This window comes from Heptranchias perlo, chromosome 35 (genome assembly GCF_035084215.1).
Source record: "Heptranchias perlo isolate sHepPer1 chromosome 35, sHepPer1.hap1, whole genome shotgun sequence".
Lineage (NCBI taxonomy): Eukaryota > Metazoa > Chordata > Chondrichthyes > Hexanchiformes > Hexanchidae > Heptranchias > Heptranchias perlo.
In genome coordinates, this window is record NC_090359.1 from 26,759,084 (window position 1) to 26,774,119 (window position 15,036).

The 15,036-nt window shown below is 58.3% G+C and overlaps 1 protein-coding gene across 1 annotated transcript; it reads right to left on the minus strand.

Moving 5' to 3' along the window:
* Positions 1-5,811: 5,811 nt before the first annotated feature.
* znhit1 (zinc finger, HIT-type containing 1) lies at positions 5,812-10,864 on the minus strand. The gene is made up of 4 exons (XM_067971854.1): positions 10,760-10,864; positions 10,397-10,564; positions 6,982-7,060; positions 5,812-5,897 (listed from the first exon to the last, which is right to left on the minus strand). The coding sequence occupies exons 1-3, from the start codon at positions 10,785-10,787 to the stop codon at positions 6,990-6,992; spliced, it is 267 nt and encodes an 88-aa protein (XP_067827955.1). The 5' UTR covers positions 10,788-10,864; the 3' UTR covers positions 5,812-5,897; positions 6,982-6,989.
* Between the last annotated feature and the right edge of the window lie 4,172 nt (positions 10,865-15,036).

The window sequence follows — 15,036 nt, forward strand, 5'->3', positions numbered from 1 at the left end:
CGAGCTCCCTCCCATAATGAAACCGAAAATGGCTGCTCTGATGTGCCTGCCCACAATGAAACACTGAATGTTTTAATAGTAAATCCAATCCGGCCAATTACCGCCCCATCAGTCTACTCTCAATCATCAGCAAAGTGATGGAAGGTGTCGTCGACAGTGCTATCAAGCGGCACTTACTCACCAATAACCTGCTCACCGATGCTCAGTTTGGGTTCCGCCAGGACCACTCGGCTCCAGACCTTGGTCCAAACATGGACAAATCAGCTGAATGTCTGAGGTTGAACCAGACCGTTTGCAACCTTGGCGTCCTATCTGACCCTGAGATGAGCTTCTGATCACATATCTGCTCCATCACCAAGACCACCTACTTCCACCTCCGTAACATCGGCCGTCTCCGCCCCTGCCTCAGCTCATCTGCTGCAGAAACCCTCATCCATGCTTTTATTACCTCCAGACTCGACTATTCCAATGCTCTCCTGGCCAGCCTCCCATCTTCCGTCCTGCACAGACCTTGACTCATCCAAAACTCTGCTGCCCCGTATCCTAACTCGCACCAAGTCCCGTTCACCCATCACCCCGTGCTCGCTGACCTACATTGGCTCCCCGTCCAGCAACGATTCAATTTTAAAATTCTCATCCTTGTCTTCAAATCCCTCCATGGCCCTCGCTCCCTCCCTCTCTCTCTGTAACCTCCTCCATCCCTAAAACCCTCCGAGATCTCTGCTCTCCTCCAATTCTGGCCTTTTGCACATCCCCGATTTCCATCGCTCCACCATTGGCGGCCGTGCCTTCAGCTGCCTGGGCCCTAAGCTCTGGAATTCCCTCCCTAAACCTCTCCGCCTCTCTCTCCTCCTTTAAGACGGTCCTTAAAACCTACCTCTTTGACCAAGCTTTTGGTCACCTGTCCTAATATCTCCTTATGTGGCTCAGTGTCAACCTTTGTTTGATAATCGCTCCTGTGAAGCCCCTTGGGACGTTTTACTACGTTAAAGGCACTGTATAAATGCAGGTTATTGTCGTTGTTGAATACTCGCTGGTGATTTGCTGCTTGTAAATAAGAAATCCTTTCACAAGATCAGAAGATCGTTACAAAAAGGTGTCAGCCGGGGCTCAGTGGGGAGCTCTCTCTCGCCTCAGAGTCAGAAGGTCATGGGTTCAAGCCCCCCTCCACAGACTTGAGCCCATAATCCAGGCCGATAGTCCCAGTGTAGTACCGAGGGAATGCTGCACTGTTGGAGGTGCCGTCTTTCGGATAAGATGTTAAACCGAGGCCCCGTCTGCCCTCTTGGGTGGACATAAAAGATCCCATGGCAGTATTTCAAAGAAGAGCAGGAGAAGTTCTCCCCGTGTCCTGGGCCAATATTTATCCCTCAACCAACATCACTAAAAAAAACATTATCTGGTCATTTATCTCATTGCTGTTTGTGGGATCTTGCTGTGCACAAATTGTCTGCTGCGTTTCCTACATTACAGCAGTGACCACACTTCAAAAGTATTTAATTGGCTGTAAGGTTCTTCGGGGCGTCCTGAGGTCGTGAAAGGCCCTGGAGAAAGTCTCTTTTAGCGAATTCAACACCATTCCTGAGATACGAACATTGCCCATTTTTCTCTCTCACATGTGGAACTTTTACAGTTGTCTGCATTACATTTCATCCGCCATTGTTCTGTCTACTTCCACACTTTGTCCAAACACGTTCTGTAATATCGGAGCTGCCTCCACCAATTCCACTGCCCCTCCTAGTTTGATATCATCTGCTCATTTGGCTGAATTTCTGCATCTGTCACTCATATTAGGGTCCTCTAGAGTGATGAACAAAAACACAGGACAAATTGACAGTAACCTAAAAACACACAAGAGTTGATCAGTGTGCGCAAACAGGAATCTTTTACACACATTACGTCTTACACCAAGTGTGAATGCAGACCTCAGATACAACAGATCCCACTTAACTGCATTGTATTGGGTCTGGTGAACTTTATTCAGGTAAACTCTACTCAGTTAACCAAGCAGATTAGCCTTGCCACTAGTGGACAAAACACTGCACAGAGAGGCACAGAGTCAAGCAGCCTCCGAGGTCCAAGATTCCATCGCTAGTCTGCACCAAGAGGGAAACACTTCTTTAAAAACAAAATAAAGTGTATGGACACAGAAGGCTGGAGTACAATCACGTGACAAGTGAGGGCTGCAACCATCACTGAAGGTAAATGCAACTAATCCTTTACAGCTTGCTTGTGACTACAAATAGTAGCAAAGAGACAGCTGGTACCAGACGCCCGAGCCTCTCCCTTCTGAAACTATCATGTGTGTGAGGAGAGAGAGAGAGAGAGAGAGAGAGATCAGGAGTTCAATCAGCCACTCCAAAGGAAGTGTTAACTTGGTTCAGTTGATTGTGGCTCACGTCTGGGTCGGGGGGGCCGCGGGCTCGGGCCCCGGCCCGGGTCGGGGGGGGGGGGCCGCGGGCTCGGGCCCCGGCCCGGGTCGGGGGGGGGGGGCCGCGGGCTCGGGCCCCGGCCCGGGTCGGGGGGGGGGGGGCCGCGGGCTCGGGCCCCGGCCCGGGTCGGGGGGGGGGGGCCGCGGGCTCGGGCCCCGGCCCGGGTCGGGGGGGGGGGCCGCGGGCTCGGGCCCCGGCCCGGGTCGGGGGGGGGGGGGCCGCGGGCTCGGGCCCCGGCCCGGGTCGGGGGGGGGGGGCCGCGGGCTCGGGCCCCGGCCCGGGTCGGGGGGGGGGGGCCGCGGGCTCGGGCCCCGGCCCGGGTCGGGGGGGGGGGCCGCGGGCTCGGGCCCCGGCCCGGGTCGGGGGGGGGGGGGCCGCGGGCTCGGGCCCCGGCCCGGGTCGGGGGGGGCCGCGGGCTCGGGCCCCGGCCCGGGTCGGGGGGGGCCGCGGGCTCGGGCCCCGGCCCGGGTCGGGGGGGGCCGCGGGCTCGGGCCCCGGCCCGGGTCGGGGGGGGCCGCGGGCTCGGGCCCCGGCCCGGGTCGGGGGGGGGCCGCGGGCTCGGGCCCCGGCCCGGGTCGGGGGGGGCCGCGGGCTCGGGCCCCGGCCCGGGTCGGGGGGGGCCGCGGGCTCGGGCCCCGGCCCGGGTCGGGGGGGGGCCGCGGGCTCGGGCCCCGGCCCGGGTCGGGGGGGGCCGCGGGCTCGGGCCCCGGCCCGGGTCGGGGGGGGGCCGCGGGCTCGGGCCCCGGCCCGGGTCGGGGGGGGGCCGCGGGCTCGGGCCCCGGCCCGGGTCGGGGGGGGGCCGCGGGCTCGGGCCCCGGCCCGGGTCGGGGGGGGCCGCGGGCTCGGGCCCCGGCCCGGGTCGGGGGGGGGGGCCGCGGGCTCGGGCCCCGGCCCGGGTCGGGGGGGGGCCGCGGGCTCGGGCCCCGGCCCGGGTCGGGGGGGGGCCGCGGGCTCGGGCCCCGGCCCGGGTCGGGGGGGGGCCGCGGGCTCGGGCCCCGGCCCGGGTCGGGGGGGGCCGCGGGCTCGGGCCCCGGCCCGGGTCGGGGGGGGCCGCGGGCTCGGGCCCCGGCCCGGGTCGGGGGGGGCCGCGGGCTCGGGCCCCGGCCCGGGTCGGGGGGGGGCCGCGGGCTCAGGCCCCGGCCCGGGTCGGGGGGGGGCCGCGGGCTCGGGCCCCAGTCCGGGTCGGGGGGGTCGTAACCTTAGCTGATATTTCAATGCAGTACTGAGGGGCGGTACTGCACTATCTTTGGATGAGATGTTAAACCGAGGCCCCGTCTGCCTGTTCAGGTCGGTGCTGAAGCTGTAACCTGAAGCCGGCAGGGTTGGTACGTTACCCGAGGTTTCGTCATCCAAACCCATATATTTGTAAGAGACAATCGTCCGTCTGCAGCCTCTGTACAGATGTGAGCAACATCACATGAGGCATTTCCTGGGCCCCTGGGCTGCAGTCAAGTTGAAACCAGCCCTGAAAGGTGGATGCGATTATGAGGACAGTCAGTTCCATAATTCAGGCAACGGCCACTTGTCACGTTCTGCTGGACTCTGGCTGCAGAAAAGCTCCAGGTCTCCGACTTCACACCGTCCACTTCAGGCACCTACACCAGAGAAGATCATGAAATCGAGTCCTTGTTAAGCTGCAGGATACCACTGTTGGTTATCTTAAATCACCATTCAAACGTTGGGAACAGCCACGTCCCCCTGCTGGCTCGGCGGAGAATGGGGCTCGAGTATCGGAGCAGTGCCAACTGTCGACGCCTGGTTTTGCAAAGGGGTCAGCTGGTCTGTCTGGGCGACAGCGGGCACACAAACTGTCCCTGGACTACAGGCTGGGAAAATGACCAGCCAGGATTTCAGGGGTTTATATCTAGCCAGCGACCCTTGACCCCAAAGCCATTTGAGGTCAGGTGAGGTCTGATGACCCCTGGCGCTGAATGACCTGCCAGCAATCAGTGTCCTCATTCGCCCATCAATCCACACTGACAGCTGGGTGGGACCTCTTACTGACCGGCCAACTCCGGGAGCTCGGCTCAAAGCCAGGTCTGACTGAAGGCTTCACGGGCGTCTGCATTGAGTAAATGGAAGGGTCAGGCAGTTTCAGTCCTGTCCCAAGAGGGAATGGGTCCACAGTATGAACCAGGTTGTAACTTAGCATTAAAATGGCCCTCACAGAGAGGCAAAGCATGGTCAGTGAAGGAAATAACTTTACTCTGTATCTAACCCGTGCTCTACCTGCTCTGGGAGTGTTTGATGGGACAGTGTAGAGGGAGCTTTACTCTGTATCTAACCCATGCTGTACCTGCCCTGGGAGTGTTTGATGGGACAGTGTAGAGGGAGCTTTACTCTGTATCTAACCCGTGCTGTACCTGCCCTGGGAGTGTTTGATGGGACAGTGTAGAGGGAGCTTTACTCTGTATCTAACCCGTGCTGTACCTGCTCTGGGAGTGTTTGATGGGACAGTGTAGAGGGAGCTTTACTCTGTATCTAACTCGTGCTGTACCTGCCCTGGGAGTGTTTGATGGGACAGTGTAGAGGGAGCTTTACTCTGTATCTAACCCGTGCTGTACCTGCCCTGGGAGTGTTTGATGGGACAGTGTAGAGGGAGCTTTACTCTGTATCTAACTCGTGCTGTACCTGCCCTGGGAGTGTTTGATGGGACAGTGTAGAGGGAGCTTTACTCTGTATCTAACCCGTGCTGTACCTGCTCTGGGAGTGTTTGATGGGACAGTGTAGAGGGAGCTTTACTCTGTATCTAACCCGTGCTCTACCTGCTCTGGGAGTGTTTGATGGGACAGTGTAGAGGGAGCTTTACTCTGTATCTAACCCATGCTGTACCTGCCCTGGGAGTGTTTGATGGGACAGTGTAGAGGGAGCTTTACTCTGTATCTAACCCGTGCTGTACCTGCCCTGGGAGTGTTTGATGGGACAGTGTAGAGGGAGCTTTACTCTGTATCTAACCCGTGCTGTACCTGCTCTGGGAGTGTTTGATGGGACAGTGTAGAGGGAGCTTTACTCTGTATCTAACTCGTGCTGTACCTGCCCTGGGAGTGTTTGATGGGACAGTGTAGAGGGAGCTTTACTCTGTATCTAACCCGTGCTGTACCTGCCCTGGGAGTGTTTGATGGGACAGTGTAGAGGGAGCTTTACTCTGTATCTAACCCGTGCTGTACCTGCCCTGGGAGTGTTTGATGGGACAGTGTAGAGGGAGCTTTACTCTGTATCTAACCCGCGCTCTGATGCAGACAGAGTGTCTTGGGGGTGTGGCCACCGGAGAGAGAGATCCACCTCTGGACCGTACCTGGTTTCCTGGTGCGTCCCCAGGCACTTGACACAGCAGTAGCGGGCCCCACACGATGCACAGGTGTAGTTGGATGGAAAGCCGCAGACTGCACAGAAATGACGCTGGGGCAGTTTGGAGGGAGGGGTGCAGGTGGTCAGGTAGTTCGGCCCGTCACTCGCACTCAGGTTCTGTTTCAACGGAAATTAAATTAATGTTAATTTCTTCACAAATCTGTAGATTACAATCTATCCAGCAGCCTGGACAGAGGATGGGAACCGGGCAGGATTGGCCTGAGCTAGCAGCTGTAGTCTGGGTCAGGATGGAATCCAGCCGGGGGCCCTGATACACAGATTTATGGCTCCCCCACACAGACACGATCCCTCCCCACACACAGACACCCCATCCCCTCCGTTGGCCCGGGTGGGACACTCCCCACACGGGCACGGGAGGGCACTGCCCCCTGTAACTGTAGGCATGCGAGCTATAAGCAGGTGTACACATTATACTAACTCGGCAGTAGTTGTAGGGGTGAATCAGAAGACAGTCAGTGACTGAATGTTGCGACAGGCATGATTCAGTAAGAGCATGTAGGAAGAGATGAGAAAGGAATATTCTTGAATGGGCATGTCAGATGTGCAGGCAATGGTAGGAATTGTGATGCATGACTAGAGCTGCCAGTGAAATATAATCAACAATGTTATGGCAGGTGTGGTTACAGGTTATTCCTGCTCCTAGACCCCTAGATCGATGGCATTGTGCAGGTGTGTTAAGGAAACTGTAGTTGACGCAACGACATGCAAGGTAAACGCACCCACCCATTCACTAGATGTAAATAAGATGCACCAATGTAATAGCATCACGTTAGGGAGAGGTTATGAACCCTATAAAGATACGGTGCACCAGAACCCCTGTGGGACTTTTACCTACTCTTGCTTAAGCTAGCGTGTGCAGTTAAGACAAGTCGCTAATGACCCCCGAGGAGCCCATTGCACGTGAGATCTTTCAGTGCCAGTCTCATGTGCAGTGCGTGTAATGAGTTGTATCAATATTTTGATAAATAAAAGATATCAATCAGATCATCGCAGTATTCCTTGTCCTCGAATTATATTAAAGGTAAGGATATATGACTAGCCCATAAACCCATCACACACACACACACACACACACACACACACACACACACACCCATCCCTCCCCCCTCCCCCCCCCCAGATGGACGTCCCCACTCCCCACACAGGCGCGGATGGGATACAAACTGGCATTAAATTCTACCTGTTCCTCTAACAGGGATTGGAAATTCTTTCTGAATCGCAGCTTGAAGTGATCCCCTCGGGTTTTTTCTTCTTCTTTGCTGAAACACATTGACAGTCGTCACCAGCACTCTGGCAAGTCAATAATCACCTCCCTCCCTTCGCTCTCTCCCTCTCTGCCCCCTCCCATCCTCTCTTCACCCTCTCCCTCCCTCATTCATGTCTCCCTCCACATCCCTCTCCGCCCCCTCCCTCCCCTTCTCACTCTATCCCCCTCCGCCCTTCTCTCCCCGTCCGACCTCTCACCGTCCCTTCTCTGACCCCCTCCACCTCCTCTCATCCCCACTCCCTTCCTCCCCCCTCTCTCTCTGCCCCCCTTCCTTCTCCCCTCTCCCCCCCTTCCTTCTCCCCTCTCCCCCCCCTCTCTCTCTGCCCCCCTTCCTTCTCCCCTCTCCCCCCCTCTCTCTCTGCCCCCCTTCCTTCTCCCCTCTCCCCCCCTCTCTCTCTCTCTGCCCCCCTTCCTTCTCCCCTCTCCCTCCCCCCTCCTCCTCTCCCTCTCACCCCCCTCCTCTCCCCTCTCCCTCCCCCCCCTCCTCCTCTCCCTCTCACCCCCCTCCTCTCCCCTCTCCCTCCCCCCTCCCTCCCTCTCACCCCCCTCCTCTTCCCCTCTCCTCTTCCCACTCCCTCCCTCATCCCCCCTCCTCTTCCCCACTCCCTCCCTCATCCCCCCTCCTCTTCCCCACTCCCTCCCTCTCACCCCCCTCCTCTTCCCCTCTCCCCCCCCACCCCCCTCCCTTCCCCTCCCCTCCCTCTCACCCCCTCCTCTTCCTCTCTTCCTCCCTCCCCCCTCCTCCTCTTCCTCCCTCCTCTTCCTCTCTCCCTCCTTCCTCTTCCCTCTCCCTCCCTCTCACCCCCTCCTCTTCCTCTCTCCCTCTCACCCCCTCCTCTTCCTCACTCCCTCCCTCACACCCCCCCCTCCTCTTCCTCTCTCCCTCCTTCCTCTTCCCCACTCCCTCCCCACCCCCTCCACTTCCACTCTCCCTCTCACCCCCCCTCCTCTCTTCCTCTCTCCCTCCCTCCCCCCCCTCCTCCTCTTCCTCTCTCCCTCCTCCTCCTCTTCCTCTCTCCCTCCCTCTCACCCCCCTCCTCCTCTCTCCTCTCCTCCCTCTCACCCCCCCTCCTCCTCTTCCTCTCTCCCTCCGTCTCAACCCCCTCCTCCTCGTCCTCTCTCCCTCCCACCCCCCTCCTCCTCTTCCTCTCTCCCTCCGTCTCAACCCCCTCCTCCTCACCTCTCCCTCCCTCTCACACCCCCTCCTCCTCTTCCTCTCTCCCTCCCTCTCACCCCCCTCCTCCTCTTCCTCTCTCCCTCCCTCTCACCCCCCTCCTCCTCTTCCTCTCACCCTCCCTCTCACCCCCCCACCACCTCTTCCTCTCACCCACCCTCTCACCCCCCCTCCTCCTCTCCCTCCCTCACACCCCACCTCCTCCTCTCCTCTCCCTCCCCCCTCCACCTCTCATCCCTCCCTCCACCCCCTCCTCCTCCTCTTCCTCTCTCCCTCCACCCCCCTCCTCCTCCTCCTCTTCCTCTCTCCCTCCCACCCCCCTCCTCCTCCTCTTCCACTCTCCCTCCCACCCCCTCCTCCTCCTCTCACCCTCCCACCCCCCTCCTCCTCCTCTTCCTCTCACCCTCCCTCTCACCCCCCCTCCTCTTCCCCTCTCCCTCACCCCCCCTCTTCTTCCCCTCTCCCTCTCACCCCCCCTCCTCTTCCCCTCTCCTCTCACCCCCCCCTCCTCTTCCTCTCTCCCTCCCACCCCCCCTCCTCTTCCTCTCTCCTCCCACCCCCCCTCCTCTTCCTCTCTCCCTCCCACCCCCCCTCCTCTTCCTCTCTCCCTCCCACCCCCCCTCCTCTTCCCCTCTCCCTCCCACCCCCCCTCCTCCTCTTCCCCTCTCCCTCCCTCTCACCCCCCTCCTCTTCCTCCCTCCCCCCTCCTCTTCCTCTCTCCCTCCCTCTCACCCCCCCTCCTCTTCCTCTCTCCCTCCTTCCTCTTCCCCTCTCCCTCCCTCTCACCCCCCCCCTCCTCTCCCTCCCTCTCACCCCCTCCTCTTCCTCTCTCCCTCCCCTCCTCACCCCCCCTCCTCTTCCTCTCTCCTCCCCTCCTCACCCCCCCTCCTCTTCCTCTCTCCCCCCCTCCTCTTCCTCCCTCCCCCCCTCACACCCCCTCCTCTTCCTCTCTCCCTCCCTCTCACCCCACCTCCTCCTCTTCCTCTCTCCCACCCCCCTCCTCCTCCTCCTCTTCCTCTCTCCCTCCCACCCCCCTCCTCCTCTTCCTCTCTCCCTCCCACCCCCCTCCTCCTCCTCTTCCTCTCTCCCTCCCACCCCCCTTCTCCTCCTCTCTCCCCTCCCACCCCCCTTCTCCTCCTCTCTCCCTCCCACCCCCCTTCTCCTCCTCTCTCCCTCCCACCCCCCTCCTCCTCCTCTCTCCCTCCCTCTCACCCCCCCCCTCCTCCTCTCCCTGCCTCTCACCCCACCTCCTCCTCTCCTCTCTCCCACCCCCCTCCTCCTCTTCCTCTCTCCCACCCCCCTCCTCCTCCTCTCTCCCTCCCTCTCACCCCCCCTCCTCTTCCCCTCTCCCTCCTCTTCCTCTCCCCCTCCCTCTCACACCCCCCTCCTCTTCCTCTCTCCCTCCCTCTCACCCCCCCTCCTCTTCCTCTCTCCCTCTCACCCCCCCTCCTCTTCCTCTCTCCCTCCCTCTCACCCCCCCTCCTCTTCCTCTCTCCCTCCTCTCACCCCCCCTCCTCTTCCTCTCTCCCTCCCTCTCACCCCCCCCTCCTCTTCCTCTCTCCCTCCCTCTCACCCCCCCTCCTCTTCCCCTCTCCCTCCTCTTCCTCTCTCCCTCCTCTTCCTCTCTCCCTCCTCTCACCCCCCCTCCTCTTCCTCTCTCCCTCCCTCTCACCCCCCCTCCTCTTCCTCTCTCCCTCCCTCTCACCCCCCCTCCTCTTCCTCTCTCCCTCCCTCTCACCCCCCCTCCTCTTCCCCTCTCCCTCCTCTTCCTCTCTCCCTCCCTCTCACCCCCCCTCCTCTTCCCCTCTCCCTCCTCTTCCTCTCTCCCTCCCTCTCACCCCCCCTCCTCTTCCCCTCTCCCTCCTCTTCCTCTCTCCCTCCCTCTCACCCCCCCTCCTCTTCCCCTCTCCCTCCTCTTCCTCTCTCCCTCCCTCTCACCCCCCCTCCTCTTCCTCTCTCCCTCCCTCTCACCCCCCCTCCTCTTCCCCTCACCCCCCCTCCTCTTCCCCTCACCCCCCCTCCTCTTCCCATCTCCCTCCCTCTCACCCCCTCCTCCTCCTCCCTCCCCCTCCTCCTCCCTCCCCCTCCTCCTCCTCCCTCCCCCTCCTCCTCACTCCCCCTCCTCCTCACTCAGAGCTCTCCCTTCCACCTTACCGGACTCCGTGTGGTCGTCAAACTGCGGCAGGCGCTTCAGCTGCGGGAGGTTGGCGTGCGGGTCGTCCTGGAAGTTGTCCTTCTCCAGGGCGTCGAGCTGCCGGTTAAGCCGCCGCTGCCGGGTGGCCTGGTCCAGGACCCGCCGCTGTCCGGCATCTTGGGATCTGCCTGAACACAAGAGGGGTTCGGTGAGTGGAGTCGGAGGCAGCGCCCAGGCCCTCGGCCAGTGGCGTCAGGCTGCTCCGGGGCTGAGGCCCACAACCCGGGACCGGAGCGTAGGCCGGGCCCTCACTGGCGGTGCGGCTCCGATACGAGTCCCGGCTAGAATCGAGGCCGGGCCGCGGTCTCTCCCCTCCCTCTTACCCGAGCTCTCGCGCTTCTTCTCCACCATCTTGGCGGCCTCCCCGGGGGAAACATTTCAGTGTTACCCCCCCCCGTGGGGGAACCTTGAACGGGTGACACTTCCGGCTCCCCGCAGCGGCGCCCGCGGCCGGAGGAGGAACTGCAGCAAGGACCCGCCAATCAGCGGCCCCCGCCCACCAGCCAGCCAATCATCGACCCCCGCCCGCCAGCCAATCAGCGGCCCCCGCCAGCCAGCCAATCAGAGGCCCCCGCCAGCCAATCAATCAGCGGCCCCCTGCCCGCCCGCCAGCCAATCAGAGGCCCCCGCCAGCCAATCAATCAGCGGCCCCCTGCCCGCCCGCCAGCCAATCAGCGGCCCCCTCCCGCCAGCCAATCAGGCCGTGTCTAGACACCTTTCACTGAGTCCCTGAGTCTCTGGTGGTCTCCATGGTGTGGAGATGCCGGTGATGGACTGGGGTTGACAATTGTAAACAATTTTACAACACCAAGTTACAGTCCAGCAATTTTATTTTAAATTCACAAGCTTTCGGAGGCTTCCTCCTTCCTCAGGTGAACGATGTGAAAATGAAATCCTCGAAATGAAATCGCATTTATAATTCACAGAACAATGCTTGGTGAGTACAGACAGTTTTTTCAACTGCCCGTTGCCAAGGCAATCAGTGTGCAGACAGACAGGTGTTACCCACAGGGCCACCGAATATACAAATCACCAAAAAAAAACAACCAACAAACAAAATAAAACAGAGATAGAGAGGTAGAAACATAGAAAAGACAGCAACTGACCCGTTATATTAAAAACAGATAACATTTGTTCGCTGGTGGGGTAACGTGTAGCGTGACATGAACCCAAGATCCCGGTTGAGGCCGTCCTCATGGGTGCGGAACTTGGCTATCAATTTCTGCTCGACGATTTTGCGTTGTCGTGTGTCTCGAAGGCCGCCTTGGAGTACGCTTACCCGAAGGTCGGTGGCTGAATGTCCATGACTGCTGAAGTGTTCCCCGACTGGGAGGGAACCCTCCTGTTTGGCGATTGTTGCGTGGTGTCAGTTCATCCGTTGTCGCAGTGTCTGCATGGTCTCGCCAATGTACCATGCTCTGGGGCATCCTTTCCTGCAACGTATGAGGTAGACAACGTTGGCCGAGTCACAGGAGTATGAACCATGCACCTGGTGGGTGGTGTCCTCTCGTGTGATGGTGGTATCTGTGTCGATGATCTGGCATGTCTTGCAGAGGTTACCGTGGCAGGGTTGTGTGGTGTCGTGGACGCTGTTCTCTTGAAAGCTAGGTAATTTGCTGCGAACGATGGTCTGTTTGAGGTTGGGTGGCTGTTTAAAGGCGAGTAGTGGAGGTGTGGGGATGGCCATAGCGAGGTGTTTGTCCTCATTGATGACATGTTGAAGGCTGCGGAGAACATGGCGTAGTTTCTCCGCTCCGGGGAAGTACTGGACGACAAAGGGTACTCTGTTGGTTGCGTCCCGTGTTAGTCTCCTGAGGAGGTCTATGCGATTTTTTGCTGTGGCCCGTCGGAACTGTCGATCGATGAGTCGAGCGTCATATCCCGTTCTTACTAGGGCGTCTTTCAGCGTCTGTAGGTGTCCATCGCGTTCCTCCTCGTCTGAGCAGACCCTGTGTATTCGCAGGGCCTGTCCATAGGGGATGGCCTCTTTGACGTGGTTAGGGTGGAAGCTGGAAAAGTGGAGCATCGTGAGGTTGTCCGTGAAGCATCGTGGAGCATCGTGAGGCTCCGGGAATTCTACCACAAACCCCAAGATTTCAGCAGCGAACCCAATGAGACAATCGACGATCCGGAACAGCAGACAGAGGGATCCGCGGTACAGCAACCGAAGAGGAAAGAGTCAAACTGGACTCCTCCGGAGGGTCGCTGCCCTCAGCTGGACATGTATGCTCAAGCTGTCAGGAAATGCGTCAATGCCAGATTCATCAGCCGCACTCAGAAGACAGTCCAGAATGTCACCCGAGCACAACGCAACGCCATCAACGCTCTCAAGACCAACCGCAACATCGTCATCAAACCAGCGGACAAAGGAGGAGCCATAGTCATACAGAACAGAACGGACTATTGCAAAGAAGCATACCGACAACTGGACAACCAGGAACACTACAGACGGTTACCCGCAGATCCGACCAAAGAACACACCCACCAGCTCAACAAACTGATCAAGACCTTCGATCCAGACCTTCAAAGCATCCTACGCACTCTCATCCCACGTACTCCCCGCGTGGGAGACTTCTACTGCCTCCCAAAGATACACAAAGCCAACACACCCGGACGTCCTATCGTATCAGGCAACGGAACCCTGTGTGAGAACCTCTCTGGATACATCGAGGGCATCCTGAAACCCATCGTACAGGGAACCCCCAGCTTCTGTCGCGACACTACAGACTTCCTACAAAAACTCAGTACCCATGGACCAGTTGAACCAGGAACACTTCTCACCACGATGGACGTCTCGGCACTATACAACAGTATCCCCCACGATGACGGCATCGCTGCGACAGCATCAATACTCAACACCAACAACAGCCAATCTCCAGACGCCATCCTACAACTCATCCGCTTCATCCTGGATCACAATGTCTTCACCTTCGATAACCAGTTCTTTACCCAAACACACGGAACAGCCATGGGGACCAAATTCGCACCCCAATACGCCAACATTTTCATGCACAAGTTCGAGCAGGACTTCTTCACTGCACAAGACCTCCAACCAACACTATACACCAGATACATCGACGACATTTTCTTTCTATGGACCCACGGCAAGGAATCACTAAAGAGACTACACGATAACATCAACAAGTTCCATCCCACCATCAAGCTCATCATGGACTACTCCTCAGAATCAGTTTCTTTCTTGGACACACGAATCTCCATCAAAGACGGGCACCTCAGCACCTCACTCTACCGCAAGCCCACGGACAACCTCACGATGCTCCACTTTTCCAGCTTCCACCCTAACCACGTCAAAGAGGCCATCCCCTATGGACAGGCCCTGTGAATACACAGGGTCTGCTCAGACGAGGAGGAACGCGATGGACACCTACAGATGCTGAAAGACGCCCTAGTAAGAACGGGATATGACGCTCGACTCATCGATCGACAGTTCCGACGGGCCACAGCAAAAAATCGCATAGACCTCCTCAGGAGACTAACACGGGACGCAACCAACAGAGTACCCTTTGTCGTCCAGTACTTCCCCGGAGCGGAGAAACTACGCCATGTTCTCCGCAGCCTTCAACATGTCATCAATGAGGACAAACACCTCGCTATGGCCATCCCCACACCTCCACTACTCGCCTTTAAACAGCCACCCAACCTCAAACAGACCATCGTTCGCAGCAAATTACCTAGCTTTCAAGAGAACAGCGTCCACGACACCACACAACCCTGCCACGGTAACCTCTGCAAGACATGCCAGATCATCGACACAGATACCACCATCACACGAGAGGACACCACCCACCAGGTGCATGGTTCATACTCCTGTGACTCGGCCAACGTTGTCTACCTCATACGTTGCAGGAAAGGATGCCCCAGAGCATGGTACATTGGCGAGACCATGCAGACGCTGCGACAACGGATGAACGGACACCGCGCAACAATCGCCAAACAGGAGGGTTCCCTCCCAGTCGGGGAACACTTCAGCAGTCATGGACATTCATCCACCGACCTTCGGGTAAGCGTATTCCAAGGCGGCCTTCAAGACACACGACAACGCAAAATCGTCGAGCAGAAATTGATAGCCAAGTTCCGCACCCATGAGGACGGCCTCAACCGGGATCTTGGGATCATGTCACGCTACACGTTACCCCACCAGCGAACAAATGTTATCTGTTTTTAATATAACGGGTCAGTTGCTGTCTTTTCTATGTTTCTACCTCTCTATCTCTTTTTTTTTGTAAACAATTTTACAACACCAAGTTATAGTCCAGCAATTTTATTTTAAATTCACAAGCTTTCGGAGGCTTCCTCCTTCCTCAGGTAAATGTTCAGGAGCTTTTTGTTTGTTGGTTGTTTTTTTTTGGTGATTTGTATATTCTGTGAGACCCGGCAGGTAACACCTGTCTGTCTGCACACTGATTGCCTTGGCAACGGGCAGTTGAAAAAACTGTCTGTACTCACCAAGCATTGTTCTGTGAATTATAAATGCGATTTCATTTCGAGGTTTTCATTTTCACATCGTTCACCTGAGGAAGGAGGAAGCCTCCGAAAGCTTGTGAATTTAAAATAAAATTGCTGGACTATAACTTGGTGT